General features: G+C 39.2%; 1 protein-coding gene across 1 annotated transcript in view; it reads left to right on the top strand.

Annotated features, from left to right (window-relative positions):
* Nucleotides 1-19,248, top strand: part of ADAMTSL1 (ADAMTS-like 1) — a gene marked incomplete at its 5' end in the record, with an annotated part of 54,211 nt that overhangs the window by 14,123 nt on the left and 20,840 nt on the right. Inside the window, 4 exons of the mRNA XM_010283680.1 lie at nt 2,572-2,699; nt 6,230-6,358; nt 13,535-13,714; nt 15,554-15,688. Of these exons, the coding sequence (XP_010281982.1) occupies nt 2,572-2,699; nt 6,230-6,358; nt 13,535-13,714; nt 15,554-15,688 (572 nt within the window). The remainder of the gene's footprint in view (nt 1-2,571; nt 2,700-6,229; nt 6,359-13,534; nt 13,715-15,553; nt 15,689-19,248) is intronic.

Here is a 19,248-nt window from a genome sequence, read left to right as displayed (position 1 = left end):
TCCTAAGGTTAAAGTGTCAAGTTAACATCAGCATAGGTTCTGAGTGCAGCTTCAGAGCCTGCTAGTATCTATTGCCTGGAGGCTTCTGTAAATGATGCGAAAAATTTTATTTAAAAAAAAAATTCAGATTAACTTCCTTAGGAATCAATTTCAAAAGTGAAAAATCTTCAAGGGATTTATGCATTGTTTAGTAAGGCTTCCAAGTATGCTATAATTTCCATCACTGGGAACCCATTGGTACTTGATAATTCAACTTTTCTAAAACAGAAATGTATTTTATAAATGGACATGAAGCAGAATGTAAACAGTAGGTGATACAGAGTAAGGTGTTTGCGAGGTGCCATCTGAATTAGTCACTGATACAGGTCCTGTAAAATACATTTTTGTCTTGGAGACAACGCAGTGTTGAGCAACTGAGATGACACTGATTAAACATCAAGCTGTATTATTTTAAGTTCATAAACAAGATTCTGAAGATATGTTGCTGACAGAAAGAATTGCTACAGCTGGTATTTTTTTCACCACTGACAAGCAACTCAATACCTAACAAAAATAGCAATCTGTGAGCAAATAGGGAATCCAGCCAAAATCATTCTATACAAAGAGGGATAATAAAAGATCTGCTTTCAAGAAAAACAGCTGTGCCAAATTGTGACACACACAACTAACAGAAAGAATTACTGAAAAGAAGAGGACATTAACTTTGTTTCTAGCGAAGGACATTAAAACTTGTGTTGAAAAAATAGGAGGATGGAGCTGCATTGGAGTTTATTATTTTTAAAGGTGCAATATTAAGCAAACTCCTTCCTCAACCTGAAGGTGACAGAAACATTTTTTAAAACTTTTTTTAGGGGGTTGTAGGTGTTAGTTTGACGTAGCACTGACTGATCAGCCTATATACTATGTTTGCACACATGCAGGCAGAACACATGTATTTTAACTATTATATGCTAGTGTAACCTGGGATAAATTCTGAAGTTCTAATGAATTCCGTGCAGAGATTGAACCAGTCAGTGTTAATTAAAAAAGTCACATGTGAGATACTGATGCATGCTAATACTAGTTTTGTAAGTAAAGAAATTTGTTAGTTGCTGGCACTGTTAGCAGTGTCTAACTAGAAATCTGCCATGTTTATGACTAAGCATTGAGGAAAAAAAAAGATCCTTGAAAGCAGAAGTGGAGAGGGAATTCTTTCAACCATTGGCGTGTTTTTGCTGTGCAAGCAAAGATACAATTTAAAAATGAGTAATTTTTTTTTTCAAATGTGTGTTTTTCTAGGCACTTGCAAAACTTGGTTGACAAAAGGCAGCTCTTTCCTTTTATTAATTATTATTGCTATTATTAGTCAAAAAAGGGTTAAAAATAATTTTAACTCTGGATTTTTTCCTATAATAGATTTTGATGGGTGGTCCTAGTCTGGTTTGTTTTAGAGGTCTACCACCCACAGTGTTGTGCAAGATCAAGTTTCTGCTGCTTTTTGGTCCATGAGACAACAGTTTTCACGGAGGGGATGGGAGTGGAAAGAAACTCATCAATTCCAGGATCTGTGAGCAGACTTTATTGCACGTGTTTTACAGGCATATCCCTCCCCCACTTTCACCGTTGTCACTGTCAATCACAGCCTCAACTAAGAGTTTACATACAACAGTTGCTGAAAGTTGCTGATGAGAAAAGTAATTTATCATTAGGTTTTATCAACAGTTTCAGCTAAAAAATTAAGACAAAAGAACAATAATCATGAAATACACTGTGCTGAAAATATGGGAACAGAAGAATCGACAAGAGCCGATGGACTAGATTCTTGCTTAAACAGGTATATGTCAGGATCTGATGGAGTTATACCACTGCAAAAGCAGACTGTGAAAAGAAGCAGTTCATAAGAGCTCCAAGGCCATATTCATCCCATTTAACCATGGGCAGTACACTGAGATCACGGTGGGCTCCTCTTACTGGCAGAGAAAAGAAACGGTTGGTTCAGCCCAAGGAGGAGCTGAGTGTTCCTCTCTGTCTTCACTAACTATTGGGGGAGCAACAAGACTGCTGAGTTTGTACAAACCGCCCAGCAATTAATCAAAGAATCTGGAGCCTATTTCAGGCTTTGACACTGAGCCTGTGTTCACTTCACTTCCCTTCTATCTGCCTAGCTTCAGCAGGTTTCATTATTTTTCCCTTGCAATACTTTGGCTTTTTCTCTACTATTGCTACTCCTGCTTTGCAGAACTGAGAGAGAGGGAGGCTAGGCAACTCATTCAACATCATACAAGAAGTGACATAGCAGAGAAGGAGATTTCACAAACCATGGACAAATGTCCTAAGTACTCAGCAATTTTTCTCTAACACGTATATCAGCAGTAGAAGAACTGGGAATGAGACTAAAATTTGATTTAAGTATCACAGCTCACAGTCTCAATGTAAGACTTTAAATTTTTAATAGATGTAAAAATATAAAAAAATATAACCCAAAGGCCTGAACTGTAAAAAAATTACCCAAAGCTGAAAAAAACCCAGTAAATGTATTCATGCTCACACAAACTAAGAGACTATGACATCTTTCTTTCTGCTTTACTCCAGGATGCTACTTCAGCCTGATGACTCCTTGCAGATTCTAGCGCCAGTGGAAGCTGATGTGGGTTTCTATGCTTGCAACGCGTCCAATGCCCTGGGATCTGACTCTGTCTCCATTGCTGTCACTCTAGCAGGTAGTACTTCACTGTGATTTCCCGATGGTCCCCTGCCACTTGTGTGATTCTGGACAGAAATCATCTTGGGGGAACAGTTGGCTGTGGATGTTGGGTGGGCAGGGTGGCTCAGCAGAGGTAGTTGAAAACACAGGGTGTGAACTCTGGAAAACCCTGAGGCACAATCCAACTTTCACAGACAGTATGTGATATTTGTGGATCTCTGCCTGAGATCAATGCTTTTTCTCATTTGCTGCATCTGTCATGTGCTTCTCAAGACAGTGCTCATTCTGGTTATTCACAGCCTATATGGGCAGCGCAGTCCAAGCCTCCCAATTCGTATGCTTCATTTTAAATCTATCACTGATCTCTTCAAGTCTAACAGACTGATCGAAGGACTTGTTCAGATATATGTTAGGCAAGCCTGGAAAATACCAGAGCTGAAGAGCTAGCCCCTTGCAGCATCAAGCCCTGTATTGTATTTGATCCATTGTGGCACAGGCACGGCTGACACTGTTTCAATTGCTGGCAAATAGAGTTTCACAAAAAATTAACTTCTATGTTTATATGTCTCTAGTAATGGTTGAGTTCTAAAGCAGACTAAATATCCTTTGTTAGTTTAGATTTCAGTCCGAAGGAAAACTCACCCAAATAAAAGCCAAGGGAAATGGGAAGTAGTGCATGAATCCAGCTTCTTCAAGGTTCATTGGTAGGCAATATCAGCAGGCTCACAACCATGTTAGGACTAGTGGAAGGACAGGGCAGCAAACGTAAATGAGGAGCTGTTGAGTAAGATGAAGGGACAGAATAGACAGCTAAGGACTGTGACGAGGCAGAGACGTCTTAGAGAAGGAGGATCCTACTTATCACAAAGGCAAAAGGAAACATATTAGGAATGCCAGAAAGCTTATTGATTTTTCAGACTTCTCCATTTCACTGCTTCAGAATATGGAAGCATTTGGAGGGCTTTAATGTGCAGACAGTGACCATCAGCTGCCAATGTATCCATGTATGATTACAGGAAGGAATAGCTGTTGATGAGCTTCAGCTTTTTACACCAAAAAGAGAGAAAATTTCAGGTAAAAGGAGCATAAAGAAAAACTAAGAATGTAGCAATGGCCATCAGTGAAGCTCTGATGATCAGTAAGCCAACTGGAAGGAGACCTTGTTTGTCCCTTAGAAGGAGAACAGCTGAATCCCCCCAGGATGGAAAAGAAAGATATGCATCAGAGCTACATATTACATGCAGGCAAAACCAAAGAGACTGATCCTTTTTACGCTACTGCAGATCAGGAGTATCTTTGCTGAATCCCAGGCAGCAGGGCAGTGGTGCTGCTGCTAAGACAGTATACTGTTTTACAAGGAGCAACTCCACAGTAAATCTCTTGTGCTGCACTAGCAAGAAGCTGAACATGAGGTTAAAAAGTCATCAGTCAAAACTGCTATTCTGTCCATATTGCTCCAGTGAGTTTAAAAGCTATAGTCTTTGTACAACATAATTTGTGGGGACAATTTTCTGTGAAGCTATAGAAAAATCAACTGAGCATTCATTAGGTACACATGTGACATAGGAAGGCTATTAGATTTTTTTATTATAATTAATTACCAAGTCTGTAGTTTAACCTTTTCAGATGAATTAATGTTCATGGATCCCAGACTCCAGCTGAACTCTGCTTAGGAACTGGTATACATTTCCATCTCACATCCAAGGCAAAGAGCTGAACATCTTATAAAATGAGGCCATAAATATCAAAATGAGATACTCAGCAGTTTTTGGAACAAAGCAACAACGTTTTAGCATAATGGAAGTACTTTCTCAAAAAAAAAATTGAAAGCTGAGACCATCTTTAGAGGGACCAGGAGTGGGGCAGAAACCTTTTTTCACTGAAGAATTTTCTGATTAATTTAACACATGCATAGAAAAAAAGACAGTGGAATATGCTTCCATTATTCTCAATGGTTTGCTACTCATTTATGGGTTGAACAGCTAACAGATTTTTAATCTTTTGATAAGATTGTGGAAACCAATCAGGAAAATTAAAAGCTGATCAATAGCTGAAGAATTTTTCTTTCTTTTCTTTAGGCTTTGCTACAAACATTAAAAATTTTGGAGATATTTCAACAATAAAATATAATATTTTACTTTGCTATTCTTGAGCATTAAAAACACAAAAAGCTTTTTTTTTTAATACTCAGAAAACCCCAAACTGATATGACAGGAATTCCAGATGAAAGGCATCTTTTAAAAGTCCTGCAAATGTAGTTATATGAAGCAATTTATAGTTAGGGCTGAATTAAATTTTCAGGGCTCTCCATGAGCTCAATGAAACCAAATTCTTTTTCTCAACTTTACCTTTTCTTCCTTGGTAACCTCCTGATTAACACACAAATGAAGCCAGTGGTAGACATTAGCCTAAAACTGCAACTTCTGTAGGCAAATTATAATATCTGAACCTGTTTTGTACCTGACCATTTATTTAAAGGGTGAAAAAATGTGCTTATAGATTTTTTGATAAAGATGAGTTTGAAAATACAACACTGAATCAAAAACACCCAAGTCCCATACCATTTAAAGCAGTGTTGTCATGTTCTGCCCCTCCTGCCAACATCCTGCCTCCAAAGCATTTTGGCTAGGAAGGGGATGCCTTAACCCAGCTCTGTCAGCTCTGCGCTTCACTCCCCTCTCTCAGAGCTAAGCCCTAGTACCTCTGAATTATTTCGTGCCGCGCAGGCATGCCTTTACGGTGCCCCTACAAAAGGAGTTGCAGAAGGCTCCTCGAGCCCCTAGTGGTGGATAACTCCATAACTAATTCCACAGACAGGCACAACAGCAGGATAACACCTTGACCCATTTTTTCGCTGTCACCAATGTTGGAAGCACACTGAAAACAATATGGGAAAACTTGTTGCAGGCAAAGCAAGTGTCTTTGTTAGAGATAAACAATGTTAATGTATAACACTGTCGCTACAGGCTTTTGATAAAACAAAACAGGTTATCTCACAGAAAGGAGCTTATGTCCCTCATTCTCTTAATACTAGATGTTATGTGAAAGCTTTCTGGTTATGGTCTGGTCTTCCCAATCCTAGTGTTTTCACTGTAGGTTGAAGAAAACATGATCGATGTGTAGAAACATCTTGTGTGTTGCTCTAAACCTCCTGTACTATTAATGTGCCTGTAGCCATAACTCAGGCTTCTTTTTCCTATGTTTGGCCTTTGGCAATGGGTGGTATTCTGGTTGCAGTACCAGGCAAACATCTTGCTGCAGCTCCAATTGTGCTGGTGTTTATTGATTCAGCTGGTTCTCGTATGTGTCCATATGGCTTTAATGCTTTTCTGCCTCTGCTCTAAGTATGCTTTTTATTTTTCCAAGACAGCTTTTCCCATGGAATTCAGTGAGACTGTAATATTATAAAGAGCAGGTGGCCTCATACTGGAGCGTTTTCTCTTATCCACCTGTCCTGTGTAGATACTTTCACACAGAGTGCCCCAGGCCATCTGTCCCGTGTGAGTCCATGTTGGTCTGATAAACTGTGGTGCTTCTTTTATACAGGAAAGCCACTGATAAAGGCATCAAGAGCTACTGTGATCAACACCGAATTGCCTGCTGTCACTGTTGATATTGGAAGCATAGTGAAAACAATCCAGAGAGTAAATGTTACCATTAGCTGCCAGGTTGCAGGTGAGAAATTGCTTGGTTTCCCATGCAGGTGCCTTCAGCTATAAATTTCTGTGGAATTCTTTGCTAAATTGGTGTCTCCAGGTGCAGCTGTGTGAAACTGCAAGGTTTTCCTAAGACCCAGGCAAATTTCATTGCTTTCATTAATTCTTAGCATAGAAATTGTCATCCTTTTATCAATACCAACACGAACAGTGTAGTAGTTTAAGAAAATTGGTCTGGGTCAATACGACAGGCATCTTTGTTGGAAATAGATGGTATGATGTGGATACAACAAAACTGATACATATTCCTACCTGTTGGGATTGTTTGAGAATATACAAGCATGGATTGGTTCATTTCCTTATTGATGAGGTTTTCAAAGTTCACTCCAGTTAGCTCCTTCTTGTCTTGCCAAACACTGTTTTTTTCAAATTAAGAGCATGTTAGCACACTCTTTTTCTGATATTTTTTTTCTTTTTTTCATCTTGGGAGTTCAGGAATTCAGAGGAATTCTGCTGAAACAGGGTTCTAACTGAAACTGTTTTCCAGCCAGAGACTGAATGTACCTCAGTCTTACAATGGCAGTTTTCCTCTTTCCAATGGTGACCAAAAAAGTTTGACTTTATCTGCATGTTGCAGTCCTACAGCTGTTGGTGGGAATGGTGTTGGTGTAAGGAGGAGAGTTAGGGAATAGAGAGCTGGGAAATCTCTAAAGACCCAGGGCCTGACCTTTGATTCATTACACTTTCATGCACACTATGAGGGGGAACAGGAGGGTAAGGGAGCAGCTTATAAAACACAAAGTGAGTCACGCTGTGTTACACAAATATGTGTGGTGGAGACTTGTTTGAAGTCACTTAGACCCTTGCTTTAGCTTCTTGTCCCTAGCAGCTACTTCATATAACTCTAAATAAGCACTGCACTAATATCTGCACTGCAAATATACAAATGTCCTGGGTTTTTTACACTTCCTGCTCACTTTAAGCATTTAGTGGTTGTCAGTTTTCCTTCTTCAAGTGCTGCCAACCACACCCTTATGCAAATTCTTAAGTAAAAAGAGTATTTGGCTCAAGTTTCACCATTTGGTTATTTGTCCTTTAGCAAAGCATGCACAATAGCTGTGCAAACACTAGGTTAGGATTCCAATTTATTAATTATTCTCTGCGGGATTAATGAAAGAAAAAAAAATATCATTCTCCTAGTGGTTCATGAAGGAGTAAATTCGTTAATTCTGTTGCCTCCTCAACATAGACACTGGACACTCCCTTGCAATTAGACTGATGTCCAGTGTCTTTCAACCAAAAAGGAGATGAAGCCTGTACTCTTTCTCCCCAGGGCCCTGCATGGACATCTGCACTAACAGTGTGTGAAAGAGACTAAATATTATATGAACATAAATTATTTTGGATTTCTCTCTCTTGGTTCTCTCAGCTGCAGATGGGTATGTAGACAGTGACTGCTGATTTAAGAAGTGCAGCCATTTCCCTTCAGTATAAAGACATCATGAAAAGAACAGGATGTGGCTAAACAAAGTTGCCACAGTTTTTATGGCATCAGAAAACTACAGGAGGGGAGCACAGCATGGTCAGGGGCAAAGATTCACTGCCTTTTCTGAGAGGAAAATAATCTCTAGCAATTTTATGAAGCCTACCTACTATGACAATGTACATCCACAATGGAAAATTTTAGTAATGTCACAGAAGAACCACTGTCTTCTCTCCCAGAGGAAGGTTTTTTGCTACCTAGTAACATTACTATATGTTGGATTCTTTTGTGATACAGAAGAAATTTCCTCAAATTGTAATTTTCTTCATGGGTGTTTTATCTTCTGTTACTGCCTCCGCAGAAAATGTCAACTATGTTTGACACCAGAGATTAATACTGTTGAAATTATGATAAAGTAAAAAAACAGAAGCTGTGATGTTACACAGGGAATATGAGAGTAAATAATGAGGGCAGAAGTACTTTATAGGCACTGAGGGCAGAAGTACTTTATAGGCACTAGAATCCTATTTTCATACAAATAGTGTTAATAATTCAACAGCAATTTAAAAAAAGCTACTATGGGAAGAGATCCAGTGATCACAGTGATCACACAGTGATTTCTATCAGCTGTCTAACCTATGCCTGAAAAATATACCGTCTCATAAAACCTGTTGAAGAACATGACAATAAATATAATTTTCCTTCTAATGTAAGCACAAATACATTTTTATAGTGTCAGGGTTATGATTATCCAACCTTTTAACATATTTTTGATCATTCTACTTAGAACGATCAATTCTAAGAAGAGTAATATGCACTACTGCTTCAGTCAGCAAACATATCGTATCCTAGTGACTTCTTCAGAGTAGATGAACTTCGCAGCTATGTAGTGTGCCAAAGTTCCCCAGAAGGCATTAATAATGAAATGGCCATCAAATCATAGCAAGTTTTAATGTGCAATGGTTAATGCAATAACATCTGATAATAAAAAAGACATTAGAGTGTGAGAATGAAGTGAACATAATTAGAAAGCAAACTAACATACCCAGAAATTATGTGGACACTTACCTAGATGAAAAACTCTTCACACAGCTTTGTAAAGCTATAGTCTTTTTCCTTCTAGTATTTTCCCTCTAGTCACTTCAGCATGCCCTGAGCCAGCACAGCAACTGAGAGCTGTTCCAGATCAGAATTTGGTGCCTGTTAATCTCATCATCATAAGCTGTGTTGTTATCACTGTGCTGTATAGTCTGTAGTATAGGACCATGCATGTATTGGATCTTGATGTCTTGGCTTACATAAGGACATGTCTTTACTGAGAGTCAGCAGGACAGTAGAATAAATATTTGTAAGAGAAATATTAAGTATGAGGGTCAGTTACGACACTTTCTAAGGCTGCTCTTGCTGTCAAGGGACAGAAATACACAGTTGCTGCTGACAGGTGTTGATAAGCCTGGAGAAATTTTCTTAAAAACAAGAGATAATGAAAGAGAACATTACCAGACCGAGGGAATAATTTTATATTGCTCTTTAACTTCATATGAAAGGCATAAGCCTATGAAAATCTGAGTTCTGAGCTGAAATCTATAGATATTAGCTGTAAGACAAAGGAAAACTAAATCATCCTGGATGCATAAGAGTTTAACTGGCCCCTGATACAAATTATGTCTGAATGAAACTCTATTTTGGTTATACCACAAAGATGGTGGTGTGGTTCTGTTCAAGCTTGCAAATCAGCCTTATTTCACTTGACATAATTTCACCACTTTGTCTATAGAGGTGAAAGTATTTTTTAAACATAGTTAGGTGATTGTGGTCAATCCCAGACTTCTCCAAAACTAAAATCCTAAGGGAACTCCCACCCAAAAGTCACTCAGGAGTCTTGGAGATGCCTGTGACTTCCAGCTGGAGGATTTTCTCCAAGCTTCAGAAAGCCAGCAGCATTTCTGGTATGGGCAATTTGATTGCTGTGGGCAATTTCACTGCCAAATGGGATGTGGGAGCAATTTGGATCACATCAGTATCACTAGGAAGCTTTCTGTTGACTACAGCACTTAAATTGTGCAGATACTCATTCGGATACCAGAAGCCTAAATCAATCTGGACCAAACTGTTATTGAAAATACAGTTGGACATGAAAGTAGTTAAAAATTTAGTTCATAGGGCATTTCTCCATAGTATCCTTCAGGCCATAAGGCTTCTAACAGAGGCAACTGCCTGCAAAGTGTCATGTACCATTAGTCACTGTTGAGTCAGAACAGGTTTGGAAGACTGACTTAAAATATATTACCATCCTGACTTTTATATCCTTCTCTCTCTGATGTTTCAGCTTTCAGCTTTTTCAACTCTCCTAAAAGTTCCTTTTCTCTGTATTTCATCTACACATCAGAGGTTATACTTTTCTAGTTCTTACCTTGCTTTATGACCTACTATTTGTTCATCAGCTATACCAGATTCTGACATGCAAGTCACTATTTCAAGAATATTGTGGCATTGGAAACAAGTCACCACTGCTAGATCCTTGTATTGCTATGCTTCTCTTCCCCAAAAGCTCCTGATTTAGCAAAATTATCTTGACTGGCATGCCTAGTTCTGCTTACTACATATCCCAGGTAGCCTCTTTGTGCTGGAGACAAAAGTTGAAGAAGAATAGACTTCGGTAACTATTCACCACCTAAAGTTTTGTCTGCCCAGCAAAGTGAGTTTTGTTTCCAGCTGGCACGTCTCAGACTTTCAGTCTCTGTGACAAGGCAAACACACTCAGCCCTCTGTCATTCACCGTTACCCAACAAAACTGATTGAAATGCTCTTGCTACCCCTTGTGGCAATGCTGCGCAATGATGCGTTTGCTCATCCCTGTGCTGATTGCTTCCTACTCCTGTCTTGAGGCTTAAATGTGTCACAAAAGGTGGAAGCACAAAGGAAAATTAAGCTGCTGCTCACCGACATATACTGCTTATCTTTCCTAAACCAAACTGTAGGAACAGCTGTACAGGTTAGTTTCAAATAATCCCCTGCTAGTGCAGAAACTTCACATTAAAGACCAAGGAAGAACACCCTTCGTAGAGTAGCAGTCAGAAAAAGGTTTTTGTAAAGCTGCTGGAGATTTTGTGGGTACAGTGCAACTTTCCTGGACTCAACAGTAATACCTGAACAATAAGGGGTCTTACCTTTAACCCCTTGTTGCTTCTTCTGCTAGTGAAGTGTATACAAGAGGAATCAAGACTATCTGAGCAGCTGTCTACAAGAAGCAAATTAGTTTTGTCTGTCTCTCTGTGTTTATTTATTTAATTATTTAGTTATTTATTTTACTTGAGTCCCTGCTTTTGAAGACTGTGGTGATATGAAATCCTCATTGTCCCTTTCCCTTCTTCTTTACCCTTCTTCAGTATACCTCATCCCTTCGTCTTCTCCCAATATTTGCACTTACCTTTATTTTCAAGAAAAACTTGAAAGCTCTACCCAATTTCAGTCTTGAACACCAAGAAAGAAGACAAGCCCTGGCTGGAATTGGAGAAAGCTTTATGATTTTATAATCTTGTCATTGTTTATTACTGAGGTACATTTCTTGATACTTCCATGCCCCAGTTCAGCAATAGCCATGATGTGAAAACCTGTGCACTGTAAGTAGTTCAGACTGCAAGAAAGAGTGGATCATCCCTTCACCAGAGTGACATTGGGAGGACATGTGCTGGAATGTGAGTGTTTTTCCATCTTAGGGACCGCAGAACTGGAAGGGTCTCCATTTTCTCTCCTTTGCTCTCCAGAGCTCGACTCAGACTTCCTTTCTCCACAATGGAAACACAATAAACACACAGGCTTGAATAAACTCAAGAGTTGGGGTTGTTTGCTATCCAGCAGTTGTCTGAGCTCCCCTGAGGACTCTGCCTGGATGCTCTGGAAAAAATCAGAGTGAGGTTTTAAGTGGTGGTCGGCCCATCCTTGCCACATACATCAAAGAGTAGCAGCCAGATGGAGAGCTGTGTATGGGTCCTATCCCAGTGGAGTGGTCAAAAACAGGCCAACAGACCATCCTTTTAAAAAAAAACTGAGTTGTAGCAACACAAACAAGGGTAAACCTTTGGAAAACAGCATCATAGACAAGAATGATTTGTTCTCCGGGTATGCCATAAAAGGTCCAGATTAGCATATGCTATTTACTCTAGACAAAGGTGAGAAAAACCTTGCAGTCTTTTACAGCCTGCTTCCTGCTACTTTTTGAATGTAGAGGAGACCCTCTGCCTTTACAGGGCTTCAGCTTTCCTTCCTAGCTGCCAAGCTCAGACATATTCATTCCAGATGTCTTGGCAAAATCACCAGGTGACTCTGGGAGAGGTGGAAAAAAGGCCACAATGCTTTTATGTGGAATAATAGGGAAAATCTCCCTTTCCCACTTCCATCTGCACATGCTTATTGAGGCAGCTGCAATCAGGCAGTCAACACAGACAAATGGGTGGTCGTGCTCAGTGAGCACAGCCTGAGTGAGGTATTTCTGATGCCAGGACCACAGAATTGACAAACAGACTGGGGCTTGTTTTCTGATGTGGAGGCACAACCAGAAACGTACTGGCAGTGGGCAGAAGAACAAGTTGCTGTGACATAAGGCAAGGAATGATTTATGTGAGCAGCTGATACTTAAGAATAACTGCCTGCATGCATGTCTTGATCTACAGTAGACACAAGGAAACTGCATGTTCATGTGAATGGGATTAACCTTGTACCTCATTAACCTCTATGTACCTCATACAGAGGGTACCACACATGGGAGAGCATGCACTCCAGCAGTTACCAGGATTAGTGATGTGTGACTCCTTACAGCCATGGGTCTGAAAAGTATCATTTGCTCCAAGGCACAGCTCCATAGATCTATCCCATCTATTGAGACTTCCAAGACCATTGTACATAAACCAATTGTTTAGTAGTCAGTGACACTAAATTACATGATCTGGTATGCATTTAAATCAAATTAGAAATCTCTATGTCAAGGAAATACTATCATCTACTGCAAGACCAGAGGTCTGACCAGCTACATATCAGAACCCATTCCTACAAGATGGTACCCAGCAGAGACAGCTGGACCTTAGGTCCAAGCACACAAAAGGAGGCAATTCTTCCTTTAGTGGGTCATGAATCTGTAACAATCTGTTTTCTGAAGACTCCTGGTGAGACCAGTGAAACTGCTTTTCTGAAGATGTAAATACTAATTGTTTCCATAATTTAAAAAAGGAAGATTGGATGAATTATTAGTAGAGAAGGCCATAGAGGGCTCCTAACTTCTAGCTCTACTTCTGGCTCAGAAGTTCCTGAGCTGAAATTAATGGGAGGCTGGGAGAGGCACCAGCTTATGGCTTCTTCCAGAGATAGGATACTAGGCTAGATTAACCTTTGTTGTGATCCAACAGAGGCTTGCTTTTAAAAGTGATATGTTCAGAGTTCACCGATACAATTCTGGGATACTAAAAGGGAAGACTTCAGTTTGATTTTAACTCATCTGCTCCAGCTCAGAGGGATGTAAGAAACATAGAGGCAAGCAATGCAAAAGAGTTGACTAAACCCTTCTGAACTGCAAAAAGATGTCACTTGGAAGTCATATTAAAATCTTGTTTTAATTGTTCTATCTTAACAATTTGTCTGTAGCAAGCATAACACTGTTTAGCAAACACTGTATCTTACTTGCGTTATGTTTGCTGTGTTTTGTCAATGTTTTTTCAGGTGTTCCTGAAGCAGAAATTACTTGGTTTAAGAACAAGGTCAAGTTGTCCTCTGCTCACCATCTGCATGATGGGTCGCTGCTAATTGCAAATGTTTCTCTGTCAGATCAGGGGCTGTACTCCTGCAAGGCAGCCAATCTTCGTGGGGAGGTAACTGAAAGCTCCCAGCTGTTGGTTCTTGGTAAGTCCAGGGTATTTTGCACTTGCAGCAATAGTAATGTGGCTGCTGGCACACCTAGCCGGCAGAACTAATCAGGATGTGGAGAGACAGAACGGCATACAGGCAGCCCAGTTCTAAGAAAAGAATCAGTCTGCATTTGTTCTCTGGGCAGCATCACTTGAAACAAGGTGGTGGAAAAAGGAAGATGGATAAGGAGAAAATATCTAAACACAGGGACTGTACCTCCCAGTCCTGAGATATTCAGTTTCACTCTTTCACACTTACTAGCTAAAAAAAGCATTTATTAACCATTTCTTAAACTGGATCTCTTGAAATGAGAATGCTGCCACTTTCTCCCTGTGAAGAGCTCTGCCTCTGCTGAGCAGCCATTCCGTACATGGCTCTGTGATACTGACCTGTTTCACACCTAACAGGTCCATAAACCCACTGCACTTTTAAAAAGCACTTCCCAAGTTCAGTGAAGGGTGAAGTTTACTGTTTCTTGAGTTTCTAAGGAACAGAGAGAAAGCCCAGTTGGGTGATTTGAAAAGACAATGTCAACTGTGAAGTATGGGTGGAAGAGTTACCTGGCGGTAACTGGATGCGTGGGAAAGGGGTTTCCTTTCCCAGTAACTCATCTTCTATCATTTCTCCATGCCTGGTAGATGAATGATCCAGCCAGACTTTGTAAGTGCTTCTGTACATTTGATAGGGAAGTGTCAAATTTTGAAACCTAGTCCCTTTTGCTGGTGCAACACCGTTAAAGCTCTTATGTTTCCTGATGAGAGTAAGCACAGGTCCCATGGATGATGCAGCTTCCGGAGGAAGTTTTAAAGTGAGATTTCTCACTTTCACAGACAACACTAAAACACCTTTATCAATGTTCACATGATTTCCCTGTGAATCCAGACTGGCTTTTAAAACTCAGTCTAAAAATATCTGAAAAAAAAATCAGCTGGGTTTCAGCCTGTAAATTAAATCTCCCACATGATCTTTAAATCCTTTTCAGATCTTTATAAATAGCTTAGTTTTTAAAGATGTAAAGTTACTGTGAGTTATGCAAGCTGCTTATGTTTGTAAGCAAATCACATTTTTAGTTCCTTGATAGAAGGAAACAGTTCAAGCATCCATGACGTACTTCTGGTGCTGAATGTGATCAGCAATAGAAAACTTGCTTAGTGTGTGCCATGATCTAATTGAAAGAGGATGAAGCCACCACTCATTTAAATCAAATATCCCATAATTTCCGTGACAAACAGAATTGGCCATGATAGGCAACTCAACTGATTTTTAAAATAACATTATGGTTAGTAAACAACTAAATCCTGCAGTTCTCGGCATAGACTGATCCTCTTGAGCTCTGAACTCTTAGTCCTTTGGAGCTCTGCCTAAGTATACCACAGGATTTGGCAGGGTTATAACCATATTTAATCAGGGCTTGATCCAGGTTGTAGCAGACATTAAATTTTTCCACTGACTGCCATTGACATTTGATTCGGCTTTTCTGCTGCATAAATTTAGTCTTTCATCCAAGGTACTGTATCTCCTGATACCATGTACCTTTGTCACATATGAAGAGGGTCAACCAGAATGCCATGGTAGCCTTCAGGCAGAATTTCTTTTATTTTGTGGTCATACTGATCCAGTTGTTATTTTAATAATTTCTCCTGTGCCTTACTTAACATGAGGCAAAGCACACCTTCAGTAGTTGCCCAAAACTGCGTAGACTGCCACTCTGGAATGGTAATATTGCAGCATGGCAAATAATACAGCAATAGCTGGTGGTGTTTTTTTTGATGTCCCTGAGATGTTTTCTGCTATAGCACTGCTCATCACTTCAGTCTCTCAATCTGTTAACAGAGCCTCCACGACCTCTTCCTTACCTAGAAGATTTGACAGCAGTGCTTTCCAGTGCTGGGACCACCACTCGTTCAGTTCTGACCTCTCCTTCAGGAACTAAAATGACTGTCAGTCCAGAGAGCTCTGCTCTCATAGGTAAGTCAAGTGCTTTAAGATTTTTTTAGTTTAAAAAGAGTTTAGAGTTCAGATTACAGTTATGCATCTGGCTGTCCATTACAGTTATGCATCAAGTTATCCAGCCATGGAGCACTGGGACAAAAGACATCACACTGACAGTGCATTATTGGTCATAATCACTGCCAAATTGTTCTCAGAACTCAGAAGCTCATTTGAAAAAAGGAGGTCCTTTTATTAGTATAATGCCCAAAGCTACATGCAGAATAAGGGCTGCATTGTGCCACACTTTGTAAGACCCTGTAAGAAGCAGTCCCTGCTCTGAGGGGCTGGCAATCTCATTCAGCACAAGACATGGCAAACTGGTGTGCCCGCTGACCTGAAAGAAGAAACATTTGCAGTTCTGTTTTTCTTTTTCTTATGCATTAGGGTACTAATCTTTCCATATGTCTGCTATTCATATTGTATATCCTTCAGAGCCTTTTCTAGATTTTTGCTTAACGCTCTAGACATGTCTTTCTCTTGCAAGTTCTCTGTTTCATTCTGTTAATTTTATTCCTCTTTCTTATAGCACACAACCAATGTCTGCACAAAGCCATATAAGGAAATAATCCCCAATGAAATGCTTTTCTTCTTTTCATCCTTTTCTGCCTTCAATATAGCTTTCTCCTTTTTATGCTGCAAGTTCTGTTATATGCTGTAAACTCTCAGTTCTCTGGGTGTGATTTTTTTGCAAAGAGAATCTCATCCTTTTCTAAAGTTCAGGGTATGTTTATTTTTAAATTTCATTTCTCATGCTGATCTTGAGCCTCTACTAACTGTCAGGCTCAGATAGGCAAACAGCTTCTCTAATGGCCTTGTTACTGCCTTCCAAAACAGTCTTTGCTTACATTTAGTAGCAATTTTAAGATTTTATTTTCACATTGGAGGCATTCTATTTATGTTTTTAATTTTGTATGGTTTACTTTTCCCCAGTGCTGACATCTGCATACATTTGCAATGGCTTTTAGCGTGCAGCTCTGGATTACATTTCTGGTTGCACAAAAACTGCATGGAAATAGTCCTTCGTGGGGAGAATATCTGAAAGTATTTATTAGCACTGAATAAATCATTTTCAGTATGGTTTTATTGTAGTCACTGTTGTAAGACTGGGTCACACTCCTGTTTCATCCATTTCCTCTCAGGTTTCCAAAAAAAGGTCTTTAGCAGTTGTAGGTATTTTTTATTGTTTGAAAGCAGTAATTGAACCACAAAGGGTGTTCTGCACTGCCTGTATGTAACCACCTCTAAATTAATTTCATTTGGCCATGTCGCCCTGTACCCTGCCATTCTACTTCAGGAGCAAGGAAATTCCATGAATCTTAACAGCAAAATAGCAAACCAGTTTCATTCTTGAGGCAATTCCCTCAACTTCACTGAAGTTTTACTGACCTGAATTTGAGGCCTGTATTATTAACACTTAAGGAAACCTCCTGAGAGATTTTTTCTAATGAAAGATCAGCATGGAATGGGCTATCCAATCAATTAGAAAGCTACACTCCAGAGTGCTGCATCATGTTGTATCACTGACACAAATACACAGAGGATTCAGCTTCCATGTATGTTACTTAAATATGTTTTCTGTAGTTGTACCAAAGAATTTGAATTCATCCACTATGAGAATACCCATTACTAGGGGAAAAAAAAAGGTACTCATGTCTCAGATATTTATTTTTTAATCTACATCTAATTTAATCTTATTATTAGTTAAGATTCTAATGAATACTTTGTTAATAATAATATCACTAATTATTATTGTTATTATTGCTAATAGTAATTGTTATTAATATGACTATGGATTATAATCAAAGACATTTACTCCCAAATTTAGCCTCCCCACAGTCTTACAGTGCAGTGGCTAAGTTTATCATCGACTACTGTGATACCTCATAATCAACCTTTGGTTGAAATATTGCTACATAAAGAAAATCTACATATGTTTCTAAGCTTCAGCTGCAAACACCAATTTGGGAACAATTTGTGAACTGGTAAACCTAGGACCCATATCTGTGTCCCCTGTCCACAGCATCCCCTACAAGCAGTCCACTAATGCTTATTCTGCCATCCAGCCAACTGACGTTATTCCTTTTAGATCTTTCAATATTGATTATCTTAGGGTGTTTGCTCTACATGCTCTGGATGCCCCATATAAGAACCTTAGGTATATAAACTACTATGTATAGGGTCCCTTGTCTGTGCTACTGCTGACAGGCAACAGCATCTCTTGGGACTCAGAAGGCATTGAATTAGAGCTGATATTTGGAAATCTAAGAATATGAGGATTTGTTGAGTAGAGAAGGAAAATAGGACATGTGCAAAGGAACAGAGTGAAGTGTGAAGAAAAGGAGTGATAAGTAAGCTTTGGGGAAACTTTATATATTAAAGGAGTTAAAAGACACAAAAGGTGAAAAATTATGTTAGAAACCTGGATAAATTCAGGTATCGGTTTGCCAGGGTTTAAGAAAAGTGGGAATCAGAACTTCATTAAACACTGGTTTTGTGCCTTGGGTACGCAAAAAAAAAAAAAAAAAAAAAAAAACAGAAAATTGAAGTTGCAAATAAGAACTTGTTTGGAAATTAACAACTGTATAAAATATAACAACAGTTCACAAGCTGAGTTGAAAGGAGAGAACTGGAGCCTTCAGACTATCATGCATGTTATACACTTTTTTTTACAAAGTGGAATTGTGCAATGCTTCCACCATCATTTCAGCCATTTGAAATTATGAACTTGCTCTCTGGAGTCAACTCCTATGAGTTTTTTCTACACAAATTTCAGGGGGGTTGCAGAAGAGAAAAGTCAGGGCCATAAAAAAAAAAAATCTGATTTGAAGGTCTTCCTTCTCATTTTTAAGGGTCATTCAGCAGTCATTTGTGTGCCTTCACTACAAAAGTAGAGGAAAAGACCTGTTAAAGACCCATGCCCTGCCCAATGGAGTCAGTAACCCTCACATTAAGATCTAATAAAAAAATACCTTTTTGCATGAGCTTAGAGGATCTTTTTTGTCTTATGTACTTCTTACTTTTCCTTCTAAAGGCTTGAGATTTCAGTTAGCTTTCTAGGCCCAACCCATCATCCGGTTAGAGACCATGATATAGATAGTGCCTTACACAGATTGATGCTTATCCTGCTCCATTGCAACTGTTGAAAGTATGTGTAGAGTACTGCAATCTTCCTCAGCCCTCACATTCATTAGCAAGTGTTATCTGCAGATCACACACATCTGAAGGACAGAGCAGAAGCTAGAGCTTGGGAATGAGTTTGGGAATATTTCTGGGTTTTACAGTAGTGCAAACTGACAATCGGTGATGAGCAACAGACTGGCACACAGTTTATGATGTCCTTGGTTCATGAAAGGCACACAAAAAGACTTTATATCACACAAACAAAACACAGAAGACATAGTAAATTTCTGAAGTGACACCAAATTCTATTTCTTTGGGAAGCTTTCATGTTAGATCTTAATCTTACTAAAGTTTCTGTCTTTGAGACTTTTTAAATGTTGAATACAGTTTTCCTGAATGTTGGTAATGAAAGTGCT

Source organism: Phaethon lepturus, unplaced genomic scaffold (genome assembly GCF_000687285.1).
Source record: "Phaethon lepturus isolate BGI_N335 unplaced genomic scaffold, ASM68728v1 scaffold11763, whole genome shotgun sequence".
Classification (NCBI taxonomy): domain Eukaryota; kingdom Metazoa; phylum Chordata; class Aves; order Phaethontiformes; family Phaethontidae; genus Phaethon; species Phaethon lepturus.
The sequence above is the reverse complement of the archived record's forward strand: the minus strand, read 5'-3'. Positions and strand labels throughout refer to the sequence as shown.